The sequence below is a fragment of the Malus sylvestris genome, chromosome 8 (genome assembly GCF_916048215.2).
Source record: "Malus sylvestris chromosome 8, drMalSylv7.2, whole genome shotgun sequence".
Lineage (NCBI taxonomy): Eukaryota > Viridiplantae > Streptophyta > Magnoliopsida > Rosales > Rosaceae > Malus > Malus sylvestris.
In genome coordinates, this window is record NC_062267.1 from 1,633,510 (window position 1) to 1,659,899 (window position 26,390).

The following is a 26,390-nucleotide window of genomic DNA, read 5'->3' on the forward strand; positions in this document are numbered from 1 at the left end:
GGCTAACAAACCATAAACCATTTATTTTAATAAAAGCACTTTTCTTAACAGTGATTATGAACATAAGTGCGTTTTGGATAGAAGCGAGCAACTGATCATTTACGCTTTTAATTTTTCCAGCAAAAGTTCAAGAATTGCATGTGTACACGATAGGGAAAGAGGCATGTGTGTTTTGATCAAAACTTTTCCGAGAAAAAAGGCGACAGGTACGAGGCATTCTTAGCTAAAAAATCTTTCCCTTTCTCTCTCCGTGAGAGACCTTCCTTCTGTGTGAGGGTTAATCTCATCGATTTGTGTGAGTGATTCCCGATCGAGTCCATTTCCGGTGTTGCCGATCCTAGCTCCGGCTGAGATTGGTGGGTTTTCTTTTGTTTCTTTCTCCTCTTCTTTCCGTTGTTTTCTTCCCTGGGTTTTTTGGCCAATCTGCCATATTCTCTCCCATTTGATGTCTCTCATCCATTTTCATCCAATTTCCCAGCTTCCGTCACCCTTTATCGCGATTTGTTGCGGTGTTTCAAGTTGGTGTGCTTTAATTTGGTGTTGGCACTGGGTCGGGTGTTCCTTGCACCCCCATCTTCTCTTTGTTGTCTGCTCTTGTTAGCAATGTTTCTCGTGGACTGCCATGAGCTTCTTTCACTTGGCTGCAGGTTCTCTAGGGTCTGTAGTTGTGATGGGCGTGAAGCTTGGAATTGGCTGCCGGTGTTGGTGAGGCGTGGCTTTGTTTGGAGACTGAATTTGACTGGATCGACATGTACTGCTGTTATTTTGGTGGTTGCAGCGGCAATATTGGCAGAGTTTGCGGCGACTCTGGTTGTTATCGTGTGTTCTTTGTTTTGGGCTCAACTTTTGGTTGGGCCTCTGTTGGTTGTTTGTGTTTTTCGTTCCTGGACCTCTATGTTGTAAATTTTGGGCCTCTATGTTGTAGTGTTTGTATTGTTTGTTATTGGTAATGTATGTTACCTTTGCTCCCAAAAAAAAAATATACAACTTCTACTTTGGAGACTATGGTCATATTTCAGTTCGGGAGCTTATCTAACATACGAGGACACTTATATGGCCGTGACTGGAGAAGATATACTCCCATCAATCTCACTTGCTACACTCTTGTGCTTTATGTATGTGTGTGTGTGTGTGTGTGTGTGTGTGTAGACATCATGGTCCCTCAACAATCCCTTCAAATTAACTTTACCAACTAATAAATGGGTAAACGGAAAAAAAAAGATAAATAGGTAAAAAATAGTTAAACGGTTACGGTTAAATGAGTACACAGTTATGGGTATGATTAATCGTTAATAAACGGTTATGGGTATAAGTATAATCGTTTAGCCAATTACCCTACAGGTAAATGGTTACATGGGTAAAAACATAAACGGTTATGTATAAATAACCGTGGTTACTCGCCAATCATAACCATTGTCCATCCTTAGTTGGTTCATCATTAATGTTCAGTTAATTTACAATTCACGCGATTATTTGCTACGAAGGTTTCATTTTTTACACTATTTTTACAATTTAACTGGTATGAAATTCAAATGACAAACTAGCTCTTAGTATTACTATAAGAGATTCTGACTTCGAGTGCCTTCTCTTGAACCTAGCAAGTTGACATACCACTATATATATTATAGGTGTTACTAGCACAAATTGAATATTTCCCAAGAAACCACAAGCTTCAATCTAATAGAAATTTCTAGATCAAAATGAGGTTAATTGTAGAGTCCTTACATGTCATCGGTAGCAAGAAATTGAAGAAGTTGAGGTTTCATCATAAAACCAATGGGTAATATAGGGAATTGTCCAACTATTTATAAGCACATGTAAGGTCACTTCTCTCATGCCCCCTCATGTGTGGCTAATTTTCAAGCCTAACAAGTGAACAATACAACTCGGGTGACGTGGAGTACGTGTGACCGTTAGGCTTTACATGTGAGACAACTTGCTCTGATACTAACTACTTATAAGTAGTTGTGAGGTCCATCCTCTCATCAACATGGGAAGTAAGTAACCCAACTACACATGTAAGGTTTATCATCTCATCAATGTGTGACTCATTTTCAATATAAACGTCATATAAGTTACCTTTTTATGTCATATAAAAATGAGAGCAAGAAGCTAAATCCAATTTTAGGAAAATTACATGGAATGAGTTTATCGTCCTGCTTCAAATGACATTACATTATCCGATTGAGATAGCCACAATCATGATAAACTCGTTACAAGGAAGTCCTTCCCCTAACTTAAGGTGTCGAATAATACTTTATCACGTGCAATCAATATTTAAAAAGTACTCGTACAACAAGTCTACTCGAAACAAGTTACAATATGTCGTTACTTAGTCATTCTCATATTAATCCGAGCCGAACTCGAGACCTCTTTCGACTAAGTGGAGACCTGATGCCGCTAACGAATGCCCCTCATTACTGGTCCAACCGTATCACTACGAAGAGGGTCCCACTACAATCATACTTCATACCAAAAATGTCCAATTTTTAATGGTCTAGACCCTTGAAGAAACTTCCTCCAATTGGACAACGTCTATACAATACAAGTATACGGTCCTCCATACTTCTAGCTATACAAAGGCAACCAACAACCCCTCGAAACCCCAAACCCAGCACAATGAACCCCTTCGTCTTTCTTTTTCTCCTCCCAACTCTCCTCCACCTCTCCCACACCTGCCTCTCTTCTCCGCCGCAAACCGCCGCCTCCGAGCTCTTCGAAGCTTGGTGCAAACAGTATGGCAAGTCCTACCCCTCACCGCAAGAAAAGCTCCGCAGGCTCAGTGTGTTCGAGGGCAATCTCAACTTTGTCACCCGACACAACGAAATGGGGAATTCTTCTTATACCCTTTCTCTCAATGCGTTTTCTGATCTCTCCCACAGCGAGTTCAAGGCCTCCCGATTAGGCTTCTCGCCCTCGTTCATCGGTCTTAAGCGTGAACCGGATAGAAAACCCGGTTTATTGGCTCGTGATGTTCCTTCTTCGATTGATTGGAGGAAGGAAGGGGCGGTGACGAAGGTTAAGGATCAAGGGAGTTGTGGTAAGCTGATTTTTGTTCTGAATATTTAGGTTTAATTTAATGAGAAGTGCGTAAATTTTTGGGTTGACTTTTGTCTTTTAGTTAATCATTTGCTTTAATATCTATGATTGCAATTTTGATATTGTTTGTGATTTGAGTTTGCCTGAAATCTGGTTTGTTAGCACCAAATGTTATGAGAAATGAGGCAAAAATTGTGGTAACCATTTCGTCGTTTAAGTTTTTAGTTTTCATTTTTGTTAGTAACGATAACGAGAGTACTCGGGGGAATGGAGAGGTGAAGAAGGGTGGAGGCGAGTGTTGAGAGTGAATCCTACATCGGGGAATTACAACGTTGCTTAACAGTTTAAATGATAGTCAACATCTCCCTAACTCCGCCTGTGTAACTTTATCATACGCTGCTGGTCCCAAGCTTGGATAAAGGAGGGGGAGTGCGTTAGGTAGTGTGCAGTAGACACTTTGTTCTTCATGCCGAATTCCTATGATATTGAACCTCGCCCTGGTATTCTCCAACTGGTTCTTGGTTGGTCTCACATTTTACTAGAAGTATGGTTGGAGGGATTGGGGACGAGAAATGTATGTGAAATGGTACGCGAAATGAAAACTCAAAAACCAAAAACCATCCTTTCTGATTTCTTGAAAGGGGTTTGTTTCATGCAGTTTTTACACCTTGTGGTTTTCTTGACGTAAATTCTGAGTAATGCCGTAATGCTTGTTGTATTTTTGCATAGGTGCTTGTTGGGCATTCTCAACTACTGGTGCCATCGAAGGTATCAACAAAATCGTCACGGGTTCACTTCTCAGCCTTTCCGAACAAGAGCTGATTGATTGCGACAGAGTTTATCCAAACAGCGGCTGCAGTGGCGGACTTATGGACGATGCATTCGAATTTGTCATAGAAAACAATGGGGTCGACACTGAGGACGATTACCCGTATAAAGGTTCGGATGGCACCTGCAATAAGAAAAAGGTATTCAACTCGTTGGAGAAAAGATGTTTTAATGGTACAGATGCTCTGTTTCTTACATTGTTACTAATCCTCTGGTTATTTCATACATTTTAGTTGAAGAGGCATGCTGTGACCATAGATGATTATACTGATGTGCCGCCAAATGATGAGGAACAACTACTACAAGCTGTGGCAAATCAGCCTGTGAGCGTCGGCATATGTGGCAGTGACATTGCATTTCAGTTGTACTCGAAGGTTCGCCTTAATCCTCTACACCAATCCTGTTAGGTCAATGACGGATAATCATAATCGTTAGATGTCTTAAGTGTGTTAACTCATGTTTATGTTGGTGTTACAGGGAATTTTCACTGGTCCATGTTCGAATTCTTTGGATCACGCTGTTCTAATCGTAGGTTATGGTTCAGAAAATGGGGTGGACTATTGGATTGTGAAGAACTCATGGGGAAAAGGTTGGGGAATGAATGGCTACATCCACATGCTACGTGATCATAGCAATTCCCAAGGGGTCTGTGGCATCAACAGTTTAGCTTCATATCCGATAAAGACCGGGCAAAACCCTCCTCTTCCTCCGCCTTCTCCTCCCCCAGGTCCAACCAAATGTGACCTCTTTACGCACTGCGCAGCAGGGGAAACCTGCTGTTGTGCCAAGAGGTTTATTGGAATATGCTTTGCTTGGAGATGCTGTGAGTTGAACTCTGCTGTTTGTTGCAAGGATCACGATCACTGCTGTCCCCATGATTATCCCATCTGTGATACAGAAAGGGCGCTCTGCCTCAAGGTTTGTACGAATCTTTCCTCGTAAAACATAGAGAAATGATTTCCGCACACTAATCACTATCATTTATCAAAATGAATAGATTCTTCAATTATTGTACTAAATTTAGTCCATTGTTGCATTGCAGAGTAGCGAACAATCAACGCAATCCCAGGCTACTTCGAACGTAACAACAAAAGCGCTCATGGGCAGAAGCGTTTTGAGGAAGTCGAGCCAGTAACTTAGTTGAGGGTTGGATCCTTTGAACTTCCTTTGCAGAGTGTAGTAGTAAATTTTTAATGACATGGTGAGGCACATTTCTTTGCCACAGGATACAGATTCTGTATATAAATTGCAAACGAACAACTCCTGTTGCACTCGCAAATGCCAATTTTGCCTAAATTATTCATTGTTCATGTAATGTAATATGTAATATTTACTCAGTCCATCTGAATAAAATTTTAGTTCACCTCGCAACAATGAGAGTAGTGACCTCCATTCTGTCTCGTCCGCCTGCTGGCCCAAGAACCAGCAGGCGAGACGGACAGAGAACAAGCAGCAAAGAGTTGTGTTTTCGTTTCTTTGCTTTGTTGAAGGGTCGGAACTTCTAATACAAAATTGTCTTGTCAAATAACATATTTGTTTGATAACCATTTCGTTTTTCGTTTTTTTAGGGAGGGATTATAGATGGTTAGATTAAGAGTTCGGTTTATAACCATTTCGTTTTTTGTTTTTATACGAGATCAACACACATGAATGCCATATAAAGTAACGAAAGTATGTGCAAAATGAACTTGTAATTATATCTAAAAATCTAGGAAAAAAAGAAAGCAAAATTGAAAATTTTACAACTTGATTGCTTTTGTTCATCCTTTATAGAGATTGCAGTGGTACATTGGGTGCAATTCCGAGACCTCAATCCCAATTTCCGTTCATTTTTCACGCCGACGGGAAGACGTCTTTGACGGCGGAGGCCGCCGTCAAGTAATTAAGCGTGTTCCTCAGAGTCTCCTTCTCTCTCTTAAGCCGCGCCGCCGTGTCCTCCAGTTCCAGCAACGCCTGCTGCTCTCTCGGCGCCCCTTCGAAAGTGCTCCCAACGAAAAACGAAAACGGCGTCGGAAACAGGTTCCGCCGCAGGTCCTGCACATCCTTCTCCGGCTTCCCGCCCAACCGATTTGACAACCGAATCACATCCTTCATATACGACTCGACCTCGCTGGCCAACGCCTCCAGGTCCTCCTCGCCGTCGTTCGACGGCCGGTCTTCGAGCCATTTGACCTCGGCCACCAGGTAAGGTTTGGTACGGACGAGGTCGGTGACCCGGAACCGCTCCTGGCCTTTGCAGATGAGGAAGAACCGGTCGTCGACGAGGCGCTCGTGCTTGACGACCTCGCCGACGCAGCCAACGTCGGCGGTGCCGGAGACGGCATCATTGTAGATAACCCCGAATCGGAGATCGGTCTGGAGGAGGGAGTGCATCATGATACGGTAGCGGAACTCGAAGATCTGAAGTGGGAGGATGGCGCCGGGGAAGAGGACGAGGGGGAGGGGGAAGATGGGGAGCTCGACGACGTCGTCTGATTTGGGCTGATTGGTGGGGTGGCGCTCAGAGAATGAGGAGGCGGAGCATCTGAGGGAGCCAGGTCGCTGGCGGCGGCGGCGGAGATGGGGGGAGAGGAAATTAGGGTTAGGGTTTAAGGGGGAGGGGATGGGATTGGGGTTGAAGGTGGGTTTATGGGGGAGGGAGGAGGAGGAAGGGGAGGGGATGAGCTGAGGTAGAGCCATTGGAGTGGTGTTTGGGAGGAGGAGGAGAGAGAAAGTAGTCAGATTGCCATGTTTTTCTGGAAAGAGTGAGTGAGAGTGGGAGTGACTAATTTTTTTTTTCTGTTTTTCTGTTTCTCTCCCTCTAAATTTTTAGAAAATGTGGAAAAATCTGGTGGCTTTGAGGCAGCGAAGGAGAAGTGGATAATATGGAGAGAGAAGGCAATAGAGGGAGAAATTTTCTTAGTGGGTCGGAAATACATTTCGAAGTAGTTAAAAATAATTTTTTTTAACTATTTAATTATTTGTATTATAACATTTAATGTATCGAATCATGTTTTCAGCACATTAAAAATCTCTTCAAGATAGGTGGTCGGCTTAGCAATAGCTTATTTGGTCTATCATTTGGTGAGAAGTACTGGATGGAGTAGGTTCACCACCATATAGGGTTTTGATTTAAAATTATGTTTTTGTGTGTAAGTTTTTCACCACGCGCGGTAATTCAATATTATATTATTGTGTTTAAGTTTTTTGTCATAATACATTATATTATTGAATTACGATGTTAATGAACTCATTTAATGTAAATTGTTGCTGTAATTTGATAGATGGGAAAGGAATTGGAAATATGGAGAGTGTTTGGGATGTGGTTTTAGATTTCCCACGTGGAAGTTGGGCAAGTGGTTTTTATGGTTTGGTCTATCATTTTCATTCAAACACAAAAATCCACAACCCCTTTTTTATTTGTCCTCATTTCCATCCTATAATGTGTTAATAATGTTGATATTGTTAGGATAACGAGATCTGAACTCCAATTTTTTATTTATCATTTTTTTTTCCTTCTTTTGATTCACAGAGGTTGAAAAATTATATATTTGACGAAAATTTAACGAAATGACCACATTAATATGTGACCGTGAAAATGATCATATTGTTGTGTGGTAGTCAGATCGATTGATTTTAAAACTCAGAAACCAAAACAAAGACTTAAGTCTTTATTAGAGATAATTTGCGATGAAAATCTTGATATTTGTTTTTTTTGTTTTTATTAAAAACGTCGTTTCCCCATTTAATTGCCGTTTATGCAATGGGCCTAAGCCGATAATGTTGATAGATAGGCGGAGAAATAAAACGGGCCGACTCTGTGATGTCCAGTCCATTTATATAAATGGGCTGGAAAGTTTTAAGTTTTAACTCTTTTTCTGTTTGAAGAGAAAATCCCATTGTCCAATTTAGGTTTAAAGGAAGTCCTTCTATGTATTTTCTAAAACAAACATTCTGATTTTAATAATTTTTGTTCAACTTTTGGGTATTTGATATTCAATACTACAGTTTGGTGATGTTTTTTTTCGTTTAGAAGTGAGAGGTTTTAGGTTCGAATCTTATGGATGGCAAATTTAATACCAAATTAGGCTGTTTATTGTGTGGCTTAGCTAATCCTTCATTTCCCTAATGTAAAAATATTGATGTACTTAAAAAAAAATTAAAAATAAAATAAACCCTTCTCTGAAAGTTACATTATCAATTCAAAAAAATTTCAATTTATAATTATCATTGTCACCATCAATATCAATATTTAGTAACAAAGAAAATAATAATTGTCAATTACGTACAACTAAGCAGATGTGATTGGATAAGGTTGTGCAGAAAATGTGCTCGCCCTTTTTCACTAAACTTTAAATCCATCTCGTTTTATATTAGAATGGTTTTTAAAAAAATAAAAATAAAAACACCTTTAAACCATGGGAGTTTTAATGAAAAACTTGCGGCACTGTTCATTTTAACAAAAAATTACATTTTTACATTAAAAAGTCAAACCTGTTACTATTCACTTTATCATTTATTTTATCCTTATTGTTAAAATTCAAAATTTTAAACCTTTTTCATTATTTTTCCTTTCAAACATAGCTAAAGTAAAATAAAGATCAAAATCAATCTTCATTTACGTTGCATTTTTTTTATATACAAACGATATTCAAGAAGTAAAATAAGCTTAAAACTTAAATTCAATTTTTAGTGCTAATAAATCACACAATAATAACGAAAATACGGTGAAATGTCCATGTGAGCTCCATTTACGACCGCGTGGAATATTATTCCATTCAACTTGGGCCTATCTGTGCAGGGAAGGATTCCTTTCATCAAATTCGTCGAATTAATAGTTCGGATTCTTAAAATTTAATTCAACGGTTAAAAACAAAGATTTCTTTAAAAATTATAATAACTTTAATTATGGGTCAAATTTCAAGAATTTCGATTAATTGATTGGGTGAATTTGGATCATCCGTCTAGATTTATTCTGTACCTTCCTTCACTACACGACAAAGTACATTAACGTCACTGCGTATGGGTGCTATGCCTCCGCCGCACCACGTCCGCTGTTGACACCCGCGATTACCGTCACCACCGCACACGCTATTCACACCGAGTGGCAAATCCGCAATAAACCTCGAAACATGACCCCTTTTGTTAAGGCCGGCCTATATATACGCGGAGCTCCGATCCCATTCCCAAATCATCGCGAAAGAATTGAGGTCTGAGAAAACCTAGATTCGCTTCGGAAAACATTTGAGAGAAAAAGAAGAAGAAAATGTCGGAAGAAAAAGTCATCGGCTGCCACTCTGTTGCCGCCTGGACCGAGCACCTCGAGAAGAGCCACGTCAGCAAGAAACTGGTATATTTTCAAATTTTCAATCGTTTATTTGCTACTTTTTTTTTCTCGTAGACGGTAAATTAGTGAATTTGTATTGTTATTTGTAGTTCTGTGATGCTGTGGCTAAAAATCTGTTGGGATTTTGATTTTTGTTTCACCGTTCTGGATTTGCGGCTAAAAATCTTGGTCAAATTTTCAAAAGAAAATGACTGTTCAAACACTTATTTTCACGTTCGTACACTCTTGTTAATTTTTTATGTTTTTCGTTGAATCTAACTGTTGAAAATTAAGAAAATTTAAAAGAGTGAAAAATTGATTTTTTTATCTGACGGCAGAAAATTGAGAGGTGTGTACTGGGAGCTGTGTGTGAGAAATAGAAATTGACGTGTGGTTTTCAAAATCAAGAACAATAATTGGGTTTGTTGAATCTGATGGTTGAAAATTAAGAAAATTTAAAAGAGTGAAAAATTGATCTTTTTATCTGACGGCAGAAAATTGAGAGGTGTGTACTGGGAGCTGTGTGTGAGAAATAAAAATTAACGTATGGTTTTCAAAATCAAGAACAATAATTGGGTTTGTTGAATCTGATGGTTGAAAATTAAGAAAATTTAAAGGAGTGTAAAAAATTGATCTTTTTTATCTGATGGTAAAAAATTAAGAGGTGTATTGGGAGGGGTGCGTGAGAAATAAAAATTGGCGTGTAGTTTTCAAAATCAAGAACAATAATTGGGTTTCTTGAATTTGATGGTCAAAAATTAAGAAAATTCAAAAGAGTGTAAAAAATTGATCTTTTTTATCTGATGACGGAAAATTAAGAAGTGTGTATTAGGAGGTGTACGTGAGAAGTAAAAATTGGTGTGTGGTTTTCAAAATCAAGAACAATAATTGGGGTTTGTTTCATATTCAAGAACAATAATTGGGGTTTGTTGCATATTACAGTTTTGAAAAGATGCAATTTGGGTAATGGTTGGAAGACCTAGGGTTTATGGCTGTTTATTTTGCTCCCTTTATGTTGGGATTGCTTTGGTACATTGCTTAGCCTATTAAATATGTTATAGTTTGTGGTCAATTTCATTCTGAGTCAATAATACAATGTCATGTGTTGTAACGGTCTTATATGACATTCTATTAGTGGTACGAGACTCCATGGTGGCATCCAGGGTGTATATAAGTCTCTCTTCTTGTTTCGTAGCGCTTTTAGATACGTTTTTGGGTTCCAATGTGCTTCCTCAATCGAGCTCATAGATTTTGGTGACGCTTTGGGTTTGAATTTATTAAACTTTTGTCTTAAAGACCGTTTGGAGAATAAAATGTCATTTTTTCACGATTCATTGCTTTAAGCTGCCGACCCCACTTAGCGGGATAGGTTTGGTTGTGGTTTTCATTGCTTTAAGGCTTTATGCTAATGACTGCTTGTGAATTTTTGCATACCAAGTGGTTGATTTCGTGTGTCTTTATACAATGTTTAGCAAATTAAGTTAAAACTAATTTGGTGTATATTTCAATAGATTGTGGTCGACTTCACAGCTACATGGTGTGGACCGTGCCGGTTCATTGCCCCCATCTTCGCGGAGTTGGCCAGGAAGAACCCGGAGGTGACATTCCTAAAGGTGGACGTGGATGAGCTGAAAACTGTTTCCGAGGAGTGGGGAGTGGAGGCAATGCCGACCTTCTTGTTCCTCAAGGAAGGCAAGGTAGTCGACAAGGTTGTGGGTGCTAAGAAAGATGAGTTACAGCTCAAAGTTGCGAAGCATGCAACTGCTGATGAGCCCGCTACTGCTGGTGATCCCGCGACTGCTTCTGCTTAACTTTTCGCGTTATCTTTCGAGAATGTGAACCTCCTACTGTGCTTTGCTAGACGTTTATAACTTTTATGGGTTTCTTCAAGACATATGAATGTTTTATGTATATGACTGATGCCTCATGGCAAGTATCTATGAATGCTTTTATTTTGATGTTAAGATGGCATCACATATATCGCTATTGAGATGAATTTTCGTGACGAATCATATTTAATTGAGATGCTTCGAATTCAATAGTAAGCGTCGGGATTGCCCGTTCCCAATTATGTCGTTTGGGAGTTCATTCGAAATGATAGAAAACGCTTTTATAGAAAATGTCTTCAGGTTTTAGAAACCTGAAGTGCTTCCTATAAGAAGCATATGACTGATGTTTATTAGAAGCACTTTAAGTGTTTTTTCAAGATTCACTTGCATTTTTGCTAAATTGGTACCAAAAATATTTTTACTAAAAGCACTTTTAGCAATTTAAAAGCATGTCCAAACGAGCCATAGGCCGTAGAACGAGTCAAAATCTGAGCCATCTAATCAAACACAAGGTAAAAGCACGTGCTTGTGTTTTAGTACTTAAGGCAAAAGCACTTGCCTATGCACTCATATTTTGTGAAAACCAAACATTAATGCCTTCAATCTGCCTAGATTTGTATGTTTTATAAAGTACATGGTGTGGTGTGCATATAATGTCATCTGTGTGTTGAGGTTTTTCTCCACCTCCTTTTGCAATATCTTCATGTCCTCGAATTGGCTTCATCGGTCGTAACTTCTGTCGAACAAACAGCTTCAACAGACAGCCGCTTGAGTACGTTCGGACATGGATCTGTCTCGAAGGCGCTATTCGATACAGCAACTGAGCAACTCTCGCGGCCGATACAATTCTGCAAAACATGTTAACGGATATTAGTAAACCTGTGTGTGTGGAAGGACAAGAAAAGAAAAGAGTAAAAGATTATAGATGGGGAAATGCCTTCTCCACAACGGCGTGTGAGTTGCTCGAGTGACATGTTCCTTGCTGGAAACTCCCACAAGTTCCGCTAGGAGTTCCGAAACTTGCAAACTTAATGCTCGAGATAGACTGCCCTGGTGCACAATGCAGATGAACCTGAGCCTGATGAAGCGTTTTAGAATCTTCATTAGCCTCGACATCAAAATTTTCAGCGTTCGGGTGGTTCTCATGTAAGTCACCACATACACCGGTCACTGATCTCCTCACTAGGGTTATCTTCGATGGATCTCCGCCTAGTTCCTCAAACACTACCACCAAATTTTGCGTTGGCTTTAACCATGAACGAGGAACATGGTACCATCGTTGAGTTGGTCGGCCACAGTGAAGTTGACATTTCGTGGGTCGGAATGTCCCAATGTAACTGCACGAACTGCAGTCGCCTTTGGCATAAGCCATCCAGTATCTACCGATGCTTTGCCCATTGATCCATACTTGTCCCTTTCCCATCCTCCTCATGTCCAACGCCAACGGCTCGTTTCCTCCAGGTGCATTGAAATAAGCCTGCACAATCCGAGATAACATTTAGTTTAGCTTCCAAAGCCAAATGCTTGACTAATTTTCATCACCATCTCGAGATCCTTACCTTGTACCATTTCAACGTCTGCTTGGTTTGAGTAGCTTGTGACCTTCGAATCCAACCAACCGATGATGCTCCGTTTGGAGAGACCAAATTCATTGCTTCTCCCTTAAGGCCGACCTGTTTGAAAGATTTTAACGAGATCAAAACCTCAGCGAAAAGTAGAGAGGGTAAGAATAACAAGTGACAGAAATGTATATTCGGCAGGTTGTCTGACCTTGTTGAACCACTTATGCAATGTTAAGTCTTTCTTTCCGTTGCCAAGACCATCCAGAAAAACCGGACCTTGGATTCCTGTTTTCCATGACTCATAATGCAACCCGACATTCTTCAACACCAAAACAAAGAGTTTATGAGTTCGTTTACGGGCATCATCATTGAGTTTATGTGCACAAGTTTTTTGGAGTCAATGAGCTATGACTCTATGAGTAAGGCTCTAACCGGTAATCCAACAGCCATGCTGAGCAGTGCAATTCTGTTTATTCCAGCGCGAAGGTTGACTGGTTCAGCAAATGTAAATTGCCTCTGCTCCCTAGTTCCAAACGCCGACCCTGTAGAAAATTATGACAATGTTTTAATTCCAGTGGAGAGTATATTCCTGCTTGCTGTTGGATAACAAAAATTTGACAGCATACCTGAAAACTGTCCGTTGACGAAGACATGGAGGGCATGGCCAGCTGACTGCACAGTAAGAGTAGGCTTTTTTCCTCCGCTGAGGTCTGAAGAACTGATGTCAACACTGAATAGCATGGAAACCGAAAATGTCAAAGTGTGACATAGCTTAAGAAACGATTTTTGAAAGAAAGGATTGCGTGGCTGCTCACTTCGTCATGTACCACAGATAGTCACTAGTATCTCTAGTAACATTTATCTGCTCAATAAGTCCGACAGCTGGTATGCTCGATCTCTCGTGTACAGAAGAGATATCTTCATCGTAAGCCTGCCATGAAAACAACCGACTGTTCGTTGGGATCATCTGCACATGTGATGTTTGAACTCCCACCTTGATGGAAAGCCAGTTGTATCAGTAAATTGAGAGATAGAGATACGAATTTATGAATAAAAGGACTCGCAATACGAGCGCCAACATCTTTGCTTACCTTTGCAGTGTTGTATACTTCATTCCTGCAATCAGGAAGGATGCTAACAGACCAAGGAGGCAAATCATAGTGCTTGTTGTTAAAAGTCACCCTTGCTTCTACTGAATGGAAGTTTGAGAGAAACGCTGCGCAGCTTCTCGGTCCTGAATTGAATACATAAGCCTGGAAGATAACCAAGATATGTAAAGATTTTTCCGTAAGGTTGATAATGTAGCAGGGATCGTGCAATTGATGCAAGAAATTATGCGCATTCAAGAAGCCAAACCTGATGATAGGTTCCGAGTGAAGTGACTGTAGGCTCTGAAGAGAGTAAAGAATGTTCACATAATTTGATAGCCTTGTGAAGCTCCTTCAGATGACCGTATTTCGGTTGTCTGATCAAACCTAAAAACAGTTGGGTGATTAGTTCCATGTACGATCATGAGACAGAAATCGAAAATCAACTGTATTTTGAATTCATCGAAAAAATTTAGACTTTCATACTAAATTTGTACCGTATTCATCAATGGGGGCATCATAGTCGTAACTGGTTGTGATGAAGGGGCCTCCAGCAGTGCGTCCAAAGTTTGTTCCTCCATGATACTGTCATAAACCATAAACGGCGAAACTCAAATTTTCAGCCGGCACTCTTTTAAAACTAGGAACTGATGAACAAGGAAACTAACCATGTAGTAATTCACAAATGAGCCGCCCCTTTGTATGAATCGAGCAACTGCGAATGCTAAATCTTGAACAGGTCGATGGTGAATTGTGCCACCAAACTCCGTAAACCTGATAAAATTTTGTTGCATTGATGGAAAATTAGAAGAATGAGCATTAATACACTCGGCTAAATTCCGAACATTGGTTAAGATCGACTTACCAGCCGCTCCAAGCTTCCGTCCACATGGTAGGCTTGTAAGGTTTGTTGGGAGTGAATCCATCGCAGTAAAAACCGTTGCATGCATTGATCTGTAACCAAGATATAGTAACATCGAGAAAGGATTACGAGCATCAGAGTTATCCAATCCAATCCAATCCTAGCGCACCAAGAAAACCAAAATCAAAAAAGACAGCTAACCATAGGGTCCGGGGCATCATCTTCCTTGCACATCACCCATGGTACTCCCGTATCCAATCCAACCGCCATTTTAGCAGCCCAGTTAATGTAGTTCTGTCCAGCAGCTCCAAGTGCCTTCCGCTCCGGTCCATACTCATTCTCAATCTGCACAACACAAAATTCAAAGATCGAGTCGAACAAGTTCATCAAAGAATTCAAACATTTCCAAGCAAATGTAGTCGAATTCCAGCGGATCAAGTTAATCGAAACTCGAATACATTACCTGGGAAAGGATGATAGGACCACCTTGTGATGCAAATAGCTTCTCATTTTTCATCATCTGGACAATCTTCTGGGTAAACCCTTGCATTGCCATCTTCACCCACAAAACAAAAAGAACAAAGTTCTAAACTACTGTAATCTACGGAAAAGGGACGAGCACACTGCTCTAGCCAACTCACCTAATCCACGTCTGTCTGCGACTAACCCTCTGATTTCATCAAAATCTAACAAAATCTAGATCTTTCAGTAGAAAAATTTCAAGAAGAAAAATACCTTGAATGGCTCATTATCTGTTCTGAAACTGATGCCAGGTACATATTTCAGCCAAACAGGAAACCCTCTGCACAAATGGGAGTCAAAATTTAAGAACTAAAGTTAAAAGATAATAAATATGGAATATCAGAAAAACTAAAATAAATAAACAATTCTGATATCTGAAGCATTTATTCCTCACTGCATCAGACAGAATGCAGATATAACTCTAGCAAAAATAAACTATAGGGATTTATGAATACGGACTGTCAGCTGTCGACTATCTAACGCTTTCTTCCTCCTTTTTTTATCCGGATTTGAGATCAACATCGTAAGATAAACGAAGTTTCTAACAAAAATAGATAAATAAATGAAAGGGAAAGTACGGTACCCAAAATTCCACTCTGCACAAACATAAGGTCCAATGCGCAGATGAAGAAAAAGCCCTGCTTTCTGTACTGTCTTTATGAACCGTACCAGATCGTATCTCCCTTCAAAATAATACTGAAAAATACAAAATTATTAAAAAAGGAAAATAGGAAGAAAAAAAAAACTAAAATTTGAACAATTAAGTGAAAATTAATAGGAGTAGGTAGGAGTAGTAGTAAAAATAGTACGTTGCCAGGAGAAGGTTCATGGCCGTTCCAGAAAACGTAGGTATCGATCACATCCAAGCCTCCATCTTTGGCTTTCTGTATGAGGCCTTCCCACATCTACAGAAAAACCCAATTGCCAATTCATGATTTCTCAAAGACCACAAAAAAAAAAAATCACAAAATTCACATTTTTATGATTTTGGGATAGTGAAGGACAGAAGTACTGTAAGTGATTTTCGCACTCTTTTTTCTGCATATGCACAATGGCCGTGTTTATTTTTTAAACTTTGTATTAAATAAATCAAACGAGAATTAAAAGACATAAATAAATAGAATTGTGTGAGATGAGAAAACTAGAGTGCAGAAATCATTTTCCAGACAAAAAATGAGAGAGAGAGAGAGAGAGAGAGAGAAATACTTCAGGGGTACTTCTGGGATAGTGAATGGATCCAGAAATGAGCAATCTTCTTTGGCCATTGATGAGAATGGCCTTCTTGTCGTAGGTGACGGTGGTGCAGTGGATCAGCTCGGAAGCTATGAACAATGTCATCGTCAAGAACAAAACTAAGAGCTTGGAAACCGAGTGAGTTTCCATCTCTGGAAATGTTGGAGGGAAATTTGAACCTAGAAAATGTGTTTGTGTGTGTGTGTGGAAACTGGAAAGAGGAAAGGCAGAGTGGGTGAGAGAGAGAAGTTCTGAGCTTAAAACTCTGAATTCTGATCCATAAAACTGTGCAGTGACAAGATGACACTGACAGCAACACAGGTTTTGGTTTGGATTTTACTTGAATTAGCTGTGTGATTCTTACTTTTAACTACATTATTCAATATTTGATGGGTTCAGCTGGGGAGGTGGAAAATTGAGTTTAATCAAGCAATTATTTGAAATTAATGCATATTACTTTGGCGGATGCATTGAGGGGCAGGAGGGGGGGGTTGTCAGCTGATCCCCGAACTTCAACGTCTATGGATACTTTAGATGCTAACCCTCCGAATTTTTCATAGATAACTCAGTGATGCCATTTTGAAGATTAGAGTTGGCCTTATACATGCCCTCCAACTGACTTCAGGCCTACCAAGACTTGGTGAATGTCCATGGATATCTTGAGTCCTGCTCCTTTGCATACATTAACAGGTGTGCAATATGTATTTCCAAATGATTTTAGGTCTACTAAGATTCGATGAAATGACGATATACATGCTATTTCTGGTAAAAAAAATTTGCGTGTTGCGCGATGCGCGCGCTATTTTTACTAACCTCTAGTATTATTTTCTGGAAACGCTACTAACTTTAAGTTTTAGCTTTTGGATTGTTAGGTAAACAGAAATTTTCTGTGCATCACGTATGTTTAAAATGCATCATTGATATATTTTCTTCATAATTTTTTATGTTTTGTATTTTCTTTAACAATTTATACTGTTTAAATTTGGTTTAGATGTCTGACAGGGACGTGGATGCATTTTTATTGGGAGCTTTATTCTTTTCAATTGCTTCGAAAGCGAAGCTCGTAAGAATAACCACCGATTATCAAACTCCGTTGTGTAATCTTGCTCGCTTAATCTATTAGTGACGCTTTACTTCATTATTGTATAACTTTCCTTATCAATAAAATCACATTAATCTTTAGTAAAAATAATAGACGTCTGTTTCATAAACAGACTAATTAACAGATTAGGTTACTAAAAATAATTTTATTTTGAACTAACAAAACACAAATATATATATTAGTTTTTAATGAGGTGGATTAGGTTCATGATGAAGCCAGCTGTTTTTTAAAAACATGTAAAAACAACAAATCATGCTTTCTTTTCCATGCCAAACAAAAGATGGATGTGAAAATATTTAATAAAAAAAAAGGAACCCCATAAATTTCCCATCAAAACGATTGTGCTTTTTGTTCTGTAATTGTTTGCTTTTGCTAGCACCGACATCAACCTGCCATACCAAAACCATATCTCATCAATTATTTAAGCAAAAGTCTTGCCTTCTATGTCCTATGGGTGTACTGCACCATGTGGGCTGTCTTGTTTTGTCCTCTATTTATAGCATTCATCATGCAAAACACTTTGTCCTTCCACATATCAAAACCCTAACCCATACCTTTTAAAATCCAAATGTGGTGGATGGGTTGGACGATGGTCATGAATTTTGAGAGCAGCTTATATGTAAAAGGTTTATTGTCATTGTAGTGTTTTTTATTTTAACAATACAATATTATGCAAAGAGAAATCTATATATGACATTATAACATTAGATAAGGACGACATGGTGTAAACACATTTCATGTAAGTCTTTCTTCATAAACTCGTGACAAAGAGTTAACAAAAAAACATGTGAAAGAGAGTAGTTCTTGTGTGCCACCATATAAATTGTATTCATATATCTCTATTCACGTGATGAGAAATAATAACACACGAATATATACATTTGTTAAGATTTGCCGATAGCAACTCTAACTTACGCACCTGCATATATGCACCATCACCAAGGCAGATGATGCGGGTTTGATTCCCACCAACTTTCTTTCACTCTAACAACTAAATATTTAATGCATTAACATTATTATTTGTTAAAATATATAAAATATATAATAATGTTTAAGGTATTATAAATTCTGCCCCATTTTATTTTCTACCTGTCTCCCATATATTCAGAAGAGAAAGAAAGGACGTTGGATGGAGGCGGAAATCGAAGAAGGTGCGAGAACACTGAGTCCGTGGGCGGGGCCATAGATGCATGCTGATCGAATATTGTCGACACTGTTCCACCCCTTTGACTCTTGACTCGCTTTCTCTGTAATAAAAATCCTAACCATAATTCTATTTTGGTTTTTTAGCTAAATATTTTTCAGATTGATATAATTCCGCATTTTTTTTTTGAGATTTGAAATCAATAGAAATACAGTTCATTTGAATATATTTTTAAAATGACTGAAAACACTTTTGGTGAAAATATTTTTGAAAACAATCATTTGTAAAAATGTTAGTAAATCCTAGAAAAACACTTAAAGTGTTTTCTAGAAGAAACACATAACCGATGTTTCTCATAGAAAGCACTTAAAGTGCTTTTGAAACCCAAAAATATTTTCTTTAAAAATGCTTTCAGTCATTTTAAAAGCACATCCAAACGAGCTTATAGTCTCTGAGTTTGTCCGTCATCAATCATTTTGATCATTTCGTGAAAAATTCTATTAAATAAGGATCAAAATAACAAATATACCCTCATTTTAATAAATAATAGACCGTAATGATATGACAAAAATTGATGGTATTATTGTGATTTGATTCTTATTTAATTGAATTTTTTTACAAAATAACCAAAATGATTGTTGACAAACTCACTTACCAATTCTATTGATTTTTATTATTAAGACAGCAACTCAACCAAATATTAAGACAACAACTTCATCCAATTATGAGACAACAGATTTACAATATTATGAGCTACATCGAGACACTACCACATCTCAAGTTTCAACATTACAATTGGTGTCACTTTCTCCTCATAATTTTCATCCTATGCAGACTAGATCAAAGTCTGGGATTTTTAAGAAGAAACAGGTCTACATTGCTATCAAGTTTGATTCTAACACATAACTAAAGTCTTTTATTGCAGTTTCCAAATCTATCCAGTGGCAAACTGCCATGAAGGAAGAAATGGATGCTTTGTTACAACAGAAGACTTGGAAACTTGTTCCACTTCCTCCAAGTAAAAATTTGGTTGGCTGCAAATGGATTTATAAAATCAAAAGGAATCTGGATGGTTCAATTGCAAGACACAAGGCTCGGTTAGTGGCAAATGGATTTTCTCAGGAAGCTGGTTTGGATTATTATGAAACTTTCAGTCCCGTGGTCAAACCAACCACTGTGAGGTTAATGTTGTCTTTAGCAGCAACTCATGGTTGGAAACTCAAGCAATTAGATGTCAAGAATGAGTTCTTACATGGTTTTCTTGAAGAAGAAGTTTACATGTCACAACTCATAAATTTATTGACAAGAATCATCCTACCTATGTTTGTAAGCAGAGGTCCTTGTATGGGTTAAAGCAAGCTCCCCGAGCATGGAATGACAGGTTCACCACCTTGTATGGGCTAAACCCTTATATTTTTAATTTTTATTTTAGGCATGCCGATTTAACTTCATTTTCACTCTTTTGGAATTTTATTTAATACAGTTGTGATTAATGTTTGAATTTAGAATCCGTAAAATAATGTATTATGTTTTTCTAGAAACGTCAAACTTTGAGGTGATGGAGGAGAGTCAATAAAGAATCACATTTTGAAAAAAATCTCTTTATCTTTTATCTTACATAGAATATTTTACTTACTAGCAATAAAAGTCCTATCAATTGACGATCAAAATATATATATAAAAACCCGAGTTTTACCAAAAATTTGCTTGTAAAATTGGTTTAACTTTTCTTTTATGAATATAATATTTGTTATAAGCGGGACTAAAAGAAGAAGATACCGACACAAAACTTGCAATGTGCATATAAACGCTCTTAATTAACTAATTGAGTTACAAACTTTTATTTGATGTGTGAATACAATTGTAGTCAACACGCTCGTACCACCTTTTACATGCAGATATGATTAAAGTTTGATGATTGATCATGCTACACCTAATAATTAAGTAGGGTTTCGATACCTTCAAATCACCATCATCATAATTTCAAATTAGCACTTAGAAAAAAATATAGAACCAGCTGTCTACTATCAAAAGAAGTACGAAAAGGCACTGATTTATTAAAAATAAAAAAGAAAATAAAAAAAAAGAAGCAAATACGTTTTATTGTAAAGGAATAAAGTAATTATATTTAAATGCAAATTCAAACTCATTTTTCTCTTGCAAACAACTAATAATTTAATTCACGTTATAATTTGTATAAAAAAAAAAATTTAACGAAAAACTTGTTTACTTTAACGAAAAATCATATTTTTACACTAAAAAATCAATCCTGGTACTCTTCATTTTATCATTTATTTTGTTCTTATAGTTAAAACTCAAAATTTTCAAGTTATTTTTATTAATTTTCTTTAAAAAAAAATAATAGAAATTAAGGTGCACCGAGAGTGGTGGATCTCAATTTCTTATTGCCCTTTTTTTTGGGTTGGAAATTAACAATTTCTTTGAAGCGTGTAACTGGGGCACCGTTGACGGCCGTTTGTCTGCAAGTGGAAGTTGGTCCAGCGCGCTAGATCTCCGTTCCGTTTTCGTCGGTGCGACCATTCATTCAGCTGTCATAGACTTCGGTTCTGGACAAACAGGATTAGAAGGACTTTAATCCGAGAAAATACAGAAAAATTGTGTCATCGTCATTGTCACGTATTGTTACTAATACTTGTATTAAAATATGCAATATATTATATAGTTGGTATTTCATAAACTCTTGATGTAATTTAGATATTGTAAAATTATGTGAAAATGTGTTAGCAAGATACGATACCAATTATCTCACTTAAAAAGTTACTATGGAAAGCCTGGGTGTCTTGGCACAAATTTTTCCATGGATTGTGTTTGGTGATGGCTGAAGAAATAGAAATGAGAGTATTGGTAGAGCACCTCTCGCAAAAGTACGAGAGGTCATGTATTTCGGTCTTATTTGACCTCATGTTAATTGCACTCGGTGTGAGATATGTTGTAATTATGCAAACCTATCAAAATTTCTCTCATCACACGTATTTTTGCGTGATGCTGGCCAGTGAAAGAATAGGAAAGTGATCATTAGTAAGGGTGTTACACAAAAACACGATACGTCATGTATTTTAGTTCTACTCGACTCATACAGAAAAAGAGGAAAGGAACCATTGGGCTACAATTGCCTCTCATGTTAGGGCTTGAAGCCCGAGTTGTATATGGGCTGGACTCACATAAGTGTTCATTCGGGCTCAACTTTTGTATGTCTGTTCAGCCATTCAAGGTTGCAAATACGATTCCAACACCCCGGTCCCTAAGCCCTCCTCCCCCGTTGCTTTCTGCCCGCCACCCTGTGGGTGGAGGACTCCGTCACTGTGGCGGCGTCTCTACCTGCGGTGCTTTTTCCACCCTCCCCTCCGAATCCGATCCGATATTTACCACTTTTTGCTCTCTTTTTTTTCTGCAGAAGGACAGAAATTGACCAGACAAATTGTCCAGGGGCAGAAACAGAAATGAAGGTGATAAAAAAAAAAAAGGATTCTGAGTATCTTAGTAGTAAAAAACAAAAAACCAGAATTACCAGAAAAGAAGAACATCCCTGTCTGAATTCTGAGGAAATAAACAATGATTGGGAAATGTACGTACGTCTCGAAAAGTTTGATTGACATACTGGCATACGCACGTGTCCAATCGACCACGATGCGCCATGCATATATAAAATGCTTCCCATATATTCCAAATTTCCAAGGAATCCGAATAAAGCAGTACTCTTTTGCGTTACTGCGTAATCTTCTGTCCTCCAAATGCTCAGTGAGAAAATTATAAACCCTGGAAAATGCTCTCTAGCTAGGTAAAGATAGTACTCTTTCTTTTCTGGCGAACAACTTATATGAAATGAGTTCAGGTCATCGTCATGTGGCTTTCCAATTTGATATGTAATGACATGTAATGAGATATTTATGTATAATATTATATTATTAGATTGGAATGCCACGATGGTGGTAAATTCCGTTCCATGCAGAGTCTTTATTCTTTATCTGAGGTCAGAACTCAGAAGTGATGGGAACGATTGTTTGATTCTTTTTACTTTTGAAGCCATTAGCTCCATAGTGGAGAGAATAATTATCTTCTTCCACACAGTTGTAAGGTGTAGATATAAACTATTGTCATGAACCCACGCACGCTTTGTGTTCCGTATAAATGCTTATCAGCCGTATCATTCTTCAGAGTGCAGCGTTCAAGTATTCGATCAACTGCATTCACAATCTCACCCCTTCTCCATCTCCTTCATTTGGTCACTGATCCAAAATGGTAAGTTGATAACTATTTGTTTTGAAGATATTTTAAGTGCAGGTCGTCCCTTTTTTTAATTACAACATAACGCATATTTATAAATGTGTCGATAGCATGTTAGTAAATTTTGTTGGGGTCAATATATTGATGAAAATTTGACGCCCGTCTTTGTTGTGTGATTTCTTGTATTTTGATCGGAATTTAAACCCCAGTTAATTATATATGACTGACTAATTTGAGGTGAATGTTAACGATGGTAGGATACTTTTGAGGGATACAACAACAAACCCGTGTCAGTTGGGCCATGGGGAGGCCAGAACGGGCTCGTTTGGGATGACGGAGTTTACTCAACTGTGAAGCAGCTGGTGATAACTCATGGAGCTGCCATTGATTCCATCCAGATTGAGTATGATGAGAAGGGGAACTCATTTTGGTCAGACAGGCACGGTGGCAATGGAGGCTGGAAAACTGACATGGTTAGTTAATTTAGTCCACGTTATATATTCTCACAAAAGCATGTGACCTAGTGATCCTCCGATTAACGCTCCCACTTGATTCCATGCAATTTTACTCGGTGTGAGACTTGTTCTAGTTAGGCAGCCCTATCGAATTTCTTCTCCTCCTCTTCAATTCATCCCAAAGTACATGACATAAAAGTCAGCTAGTCACGACTCACGGTGTTATACAAATTAATTGTGTATATATATATATGTCATACTGCTGCAGGTGAAGCTTGCTTCTCCAGAAGAATTTTTAACATCAATTGAGGGATATTACGGTAAGATAAGCGAATGGGGACTGGTCACAGTTCGATCTCTTACTTTCAAGAGCAACAGAACAACTTATGGACCGTTTGGGATCGAAGAAGGAACCTATTTTTCAGTCCCAGAGACAGCTGCGAATAGTAAGATTGTTGGGTTCCATGGCATGTCTGGCTGGAATCTTGATTCAATAGGCGCTTACCTAAAGCCCCTTGATCGGAATGAACAAAACCAACACGCGAAAACTCTGCTTCAGACACAGTTCAATTACCTGACTGTTGATACTGATCACAACCTTGCTGGCTACTCATTAATCCAAAACTGTGATGTGTTTTTCGCTATAAGACCGAAGGACAACTCCACTACTAAACCAGCTGTAGTACCACAACCAGCACCAGCACCAGTACCCAAAATGCTCTCAGGGCAGTTTTCTGATTCCGAATTAAGTGATGCAGGAACCAAACGTAAGCTGGTAAGGAAAATTTCACCTTTTCCGTTTCCTTTTCGGGTTCAATTTGAAAATACGCCATATTAACAAGTAGTTATTTATTTCAGATGACGAATATTGAGAGGTTTCCCTCGAAAGTTGAAGGGGTGGTAGCATATGGCCCCTTCGGAGGGACGGGTGGTACTGTATTTGATGATGGAATTTATACGGGGATTAGACAAATCAAGTTATCAAGAAACATTGGAGTTGTATACATTAAGGTTCAGTATGACCGCAATGGTGAAGCCGTTTGGGGAGGCAGACGCGGCGGGACTGGAGGATATAAAAGTGACAAGGTGAACAATTAGTACTCAAACAAACTTGTCTTACAAGTTAAGTGTATTTACACTATATATTATGGTGTTTTTGAAATTATAATGTTCCGTACATGTATTTGCAGATAGTTTTTGACTATCCGAACGAGATCTTGACGCATATAACAGGAACATTTGCGCCTACAATGGTGATGGGGCCTAGTGTCATCAAGTCCCTCACTTTCCACACCACGAAGAAGCAGCATGGGCCGTATGGAGAAGAACAAGGAGCCTGCTTCACCACCAAGCTTAGAGAAGGGAAAATCGTCGGAATTCATGGGAGGAGCGGTCTGTTCTTGGATGCTCTTGGGGTCCATGCCATAGAAGGGAAGGTCCATGTTGTAGAGACAAAGACACCAACTGTCACAAATACTCCTAATGTTCCCAACGGCCACATTGACCACAGAAATATGACCCCAACTGCCACAAATACTCCTAATATTCGTAACGGTCACAGTGACCACAAAAGTAAGACACCAATTGTCACAAATACTCCTAATACTAGCACTGCAATGGTCCCAAAGGCGCCTGCAGGGGCAATTACTGAGATAGATAATCCTCACTGGACAAAGAAACTACTGATGACAAACAGAGGAAAAGTCGAAGAGGTAATAAGTTCAATCCAATTCCGTTAGTAGATAAGACAATATTGTGCATGTACTAACTGTATTAGTAATTCTGTGTTTGGCCAGGTTGCTTGTGGGGTGATAAAAGAACCAGCTCCGTGTGGACCGGGACCTTGGGGCGGAGACGGAGGTAGACCATGGGATGATGGAGTGTTTTCCGGGATTAGGCAGATTCATTTGACAAGAGCAGCAGAAGGCATTTGCTCAGTGCAGATTGAGTATGATCGAAACGGACAATTCATCTGGTCTGCTAAGCATGGAGGCAATGGAGGAACTTCCCCACATAGAGTACTAATGCTTCATCAACATCTTCATCAATTTGATTATTTTTTCGCGATATCATAAACAACTATAATCTTAGTAATCTACGGGAAGGAGATTTGAAACTTCGTGCAAGTGGGCGGACATACTGCCCTGACTGACTGGCTTTCTACTTACCGTTTTCATTTGTATATTCTGCAGATAAAATTGGAGTACCCTCATGAAGTGATCACCTGCGTATCTGGATATTATGGTTGCGTAAGCAATGGCGAGGTACATAAAATCATAAAGTCGCTGACTTTTTATACAAGCAGAGGGAAGTACGGTCCGTTTGGAGAAGAAGTTGGGACATTCTTCACTTCGACTGCGACGGAGGGTAAGGTGGTGGGCTTCCATGGGAGGAGCAGCCTGTATTTGGACGCCATCGGAGTTCACATGCAGCATTGGCTTGGAAGTGGTCAGAAAACAAGCTTCAAGCCCTCCCTCTTCAAGAAGTATTGATCAAACGTCTCAAGCAATAACCGGAGTTCATACAGCTGGGAAAATAAATAGTTTTTGACTAGTGAATAATATTTGTTTGATTAAGGGCACAAGAGAAGCATTTTCTGATTGTTTTGGGTCATTTTCTTATGTGGTTTAGTAGGTATTGTCAAGTGAGTCGAACTTTAGACTATCTTAATCGAACTATGGTTGTGCCATTTTGTGGAAATTCTGGAGTCATCCTCGTCCTCCTTTGTAGAAAAATAAGAAAGTGACGGTACATGATGATTATTTTGGAGTTGTTAACATTTCTTTTGTATATCGATAATTATGGTCATTTTGTGGAAATTCTGCATTATCATCGTTGCATAAGTGAAAAACTTCGGTCATATTATATAACGATCTTGTTAGTTCAATTTGTCAATAAGATAATATTGCGTCATTAATCATTTTGTAATAAAACTTTTATCAACAAGTATATTGACAACTATGTATAGAAATGTGATATCGGTAATATCAACGACACATCGATAGTTGATAACGTATTCCTACACTTGTCAATATTAGATAGTTGGAAGGGGAATTGGATTTGCTTCAAACCTTAATGTTTGGAGCCTAAGAATCAAATCATCTGGGTCACTGATTGATATGTAAAATAAATAAGAGTCATTGGTTTTGTGTGGTAGGCTAGGAAAATAAGTTAAT

At 38.5% G+C, this 26,390-nt stretch overlaps 5 protein-coding genes and 1 long non-coding RNA gene across 6 annotated transcripts; 4 read left to right on the forward strand and 2 right to left on the reverse strand.

The window, feature by feature from the left end:
• Window positions 1–2,553: 2,553 nt before the first annotated feature.
• Window positions 2,554–5,204, forward strand: LOC126632392 (low-temperature-induced cysteine proteinase). The gene is made up of 5 exons (XM_050302779.1): window positions 2,554–3,040; window positions 3,769–4,007; window positions 4,101–4,241; window positions 4,345–4,785; window positions 4,910–5,204. The coding sequence occupies exons 1-5, from the start codon at window positions 2,620–2,622 to the stop codon at window positions 5,000–5,002; spliced, it is 1,335 nt and encodes a 444-aa protein (XP_050158736.1). The 5' UTR covers window positions 2,554–2,619; the 3' UTR covers window positions 5,003–5,204.
• A 339-nt stretch (window positions 5,205–5,543) lies between these two features.
• LOC126632393 (uncharacterized) lies at window positions 5,544–6,720 on the reverse strand. The gene has a single exon (XM_050302780.1). It carries the CDS (start codon window positions 6,544–6,546, stop codon window positions 5,701–5,703), a length of 846 nt encoding a protein of 281 aa, XP_050158737.1. The 5' UTR covers window positions 6,547–6,720; the 3' UTR covers window positions 5,544–5,700.
• Window positions 6,721–9,021: 2,301 nt separating this feature from the next.
• LOC126631824 (thioredoxin H-type-like) lies at window positions 9,022–11,136 on the forward strand. The gene is made up of 2 exons (XM_050301983.1): window positions 9,022–9,196; window positions 10,684–11,136. The coding sequence occupies exons 1-2, from the start codon at window positions 9,113–9,115 to the stop codon at window positions 10,981–10,983; spliced, it is 384 nt and encodes a 127-aa protein (XP_050157940.1). The 5' UTR covers window positions 9,022–9,112; the 3' UTR covers window positions 10,984–11,136.
• Window positions 9,203–10,269, forward strand: LOC126631825 (uncharacterized). Its single transcript, XR_007626459.1, has 2 exons — window positions 9,203–9,821; window positions 9,992–10,269. It is a non-coding gene; the product is annotated as an uncharacterized LOC126631825 (long non-coding RNA).
• A 265-nt stretch (window positions 11,137–11,401) lies between the features above and the next one.
• LOC126631823 (beta-galactosidase 5-like) lies at window positions 11,402–16,689 on the reverse strand. Its single transcript, XM_050301982.1, has 18 exons — window positions 16,242–16,689; window positions 15,845–15,940; window positions 15,619–15,731; window positions 15,249–15,315; window positions 14,977–15,069; window positions 14,715–14,858; window positions 14,517–14,605; window positions 14,320–14,425; window positions 14,149–14,236; window positions 13,920–14,038; window positions 13,655–13,816; window positions 13,379–13,557; window positions 13,190–13,293; window positions 12,996–13,105; window positions 12,772–12,882; window positions 12,561–12,674; window positions 11,939–12,478; window positions 11,402–11,849 (listed from the first exon to the last, which is right to left on the reverse strand). The coding sequence occupies exons 1-18, from the start codon at window positions 16,416–16,418 to the stop codon at window positions 11,703–11,705; spliced, it is 2,559 nt and encodes an 852-aa protein (XP_050157939.1). The 5' UTR covers window positions 16,419–16,689; the 3' UTR covers window positions 11,402–11,702.
• A 5,963-nt stretch (window positions 16,690–22,652) lies between these two features.
• Window positions 22,653–26,033, forward strand: LOC126633227 (jacalin-related lectin 3-like). Its single transcript, XM_050303802.1, has 7 exons — window positions 22,653–22,774; window positions 23,017–23,232; window positions 23,483–23,989; window positions 24,073–24,300; window positions 24,405–24,926; window positions 25,011–25,232; window positions 25,407–26,033. Exons 1-7 carry the CDS (start codon window positions 22,772–22,774, stop codon window positions 25,704–25,706), a joined length of 1,998 nt encoding a protein of 665 aa, XP_050159759.1. The 5' UTR covers window positions 22,653–22,771; the 3' UTR covers window positions 25,707–26,033.
• The last annotated feature ends 357 nt before the right edge of the window (window positions 26,034–26,390 follow it).

Excerpts from the sequence above, each read along its gene's own strand:
- LOC126632392 (XM_050302779.1), top strand. The coding sequence starts at position 2,620 with ATGAACCCCTTCGTCTTTCTTTTTCTCCTCCCAACTCTCCTCCACCTC. Across the intron at positions 4,242-4,344 it reads CATTTCAGTTGTACTCGAAG|GGAATTTTCACTGGTCCATG; the intron begins GTTCGCCTTAAT and ends TTGGTGTTACAG. Across the intron at positions 4,786-4,909 it reads AAAGGGCGCTCTGCCTCAAG|AGTAGCGAACAATCAACGCA; the intron begins GTTTGTACGAAT and ends GTTGCATTGCAG.
- LOC126633227 (XM_050303802.1), top strand. Across the intron at positions 23,990-24,072 it reads CAGGAACCAAACGTAAGCTG|ATGACGAATATTGAGAGGTT; the intron begins GTAAGGAAAATT and ends TATTTATTTCAG. Across the intron at positions 24,301-24,404 it reads GAGGATATAAAAGTGACAAG|ATAGTTTTTGACTATCCGAA; the intron begins GTGAACAATTAG and ends ATGTATTTGCAG.
- LOC126631824 (XM_050301983.1), top strand. The coding sequence starts at position 9,113 with ATGTCGGAAGAAAAAGTCATCGGCTGCCACTCTGTTGCCGCCTGGACC. Across the intron at positions 9,197-10,683 it reads GCCACGTCAGCAAGAAACTG|ATTGTGGTCGACTTCACAGC; the intron begins GTATATTTTCAA and ends ATATTTCAATAG.
- LOC126631823 (XM_050301982.1), bottom strand. The coding sequence starts at position 16,418 with ATGGAAACTCACTCGGTTTCCAAGCTCTTAGTTTTGTTCTTGACGATG. Across the intron at positions 14,039-14,148 it reads TGCCCCCATTGATGAATACG|GTTTGATCAGACAACCGAAA; the intron begins GTACAAATTTAG and ends AACTGTTTTTAG. Across the intron at positions 12,675-12,771 it reads TGCATAAGTGGTTCAACAAG|GTCGGCCTTAAGGGAGAAGC; the intron begins GTCAGACAACCT and ends TCTTTCAAACAG.
- LOC126632393 (XM_050302780.1), bottom strand. The coding sequence starts at position 6,546 with ATGGCTCTACCTCAGCTCATCCCCTCCCCTTCCTCCTCCTCCCTCCCC.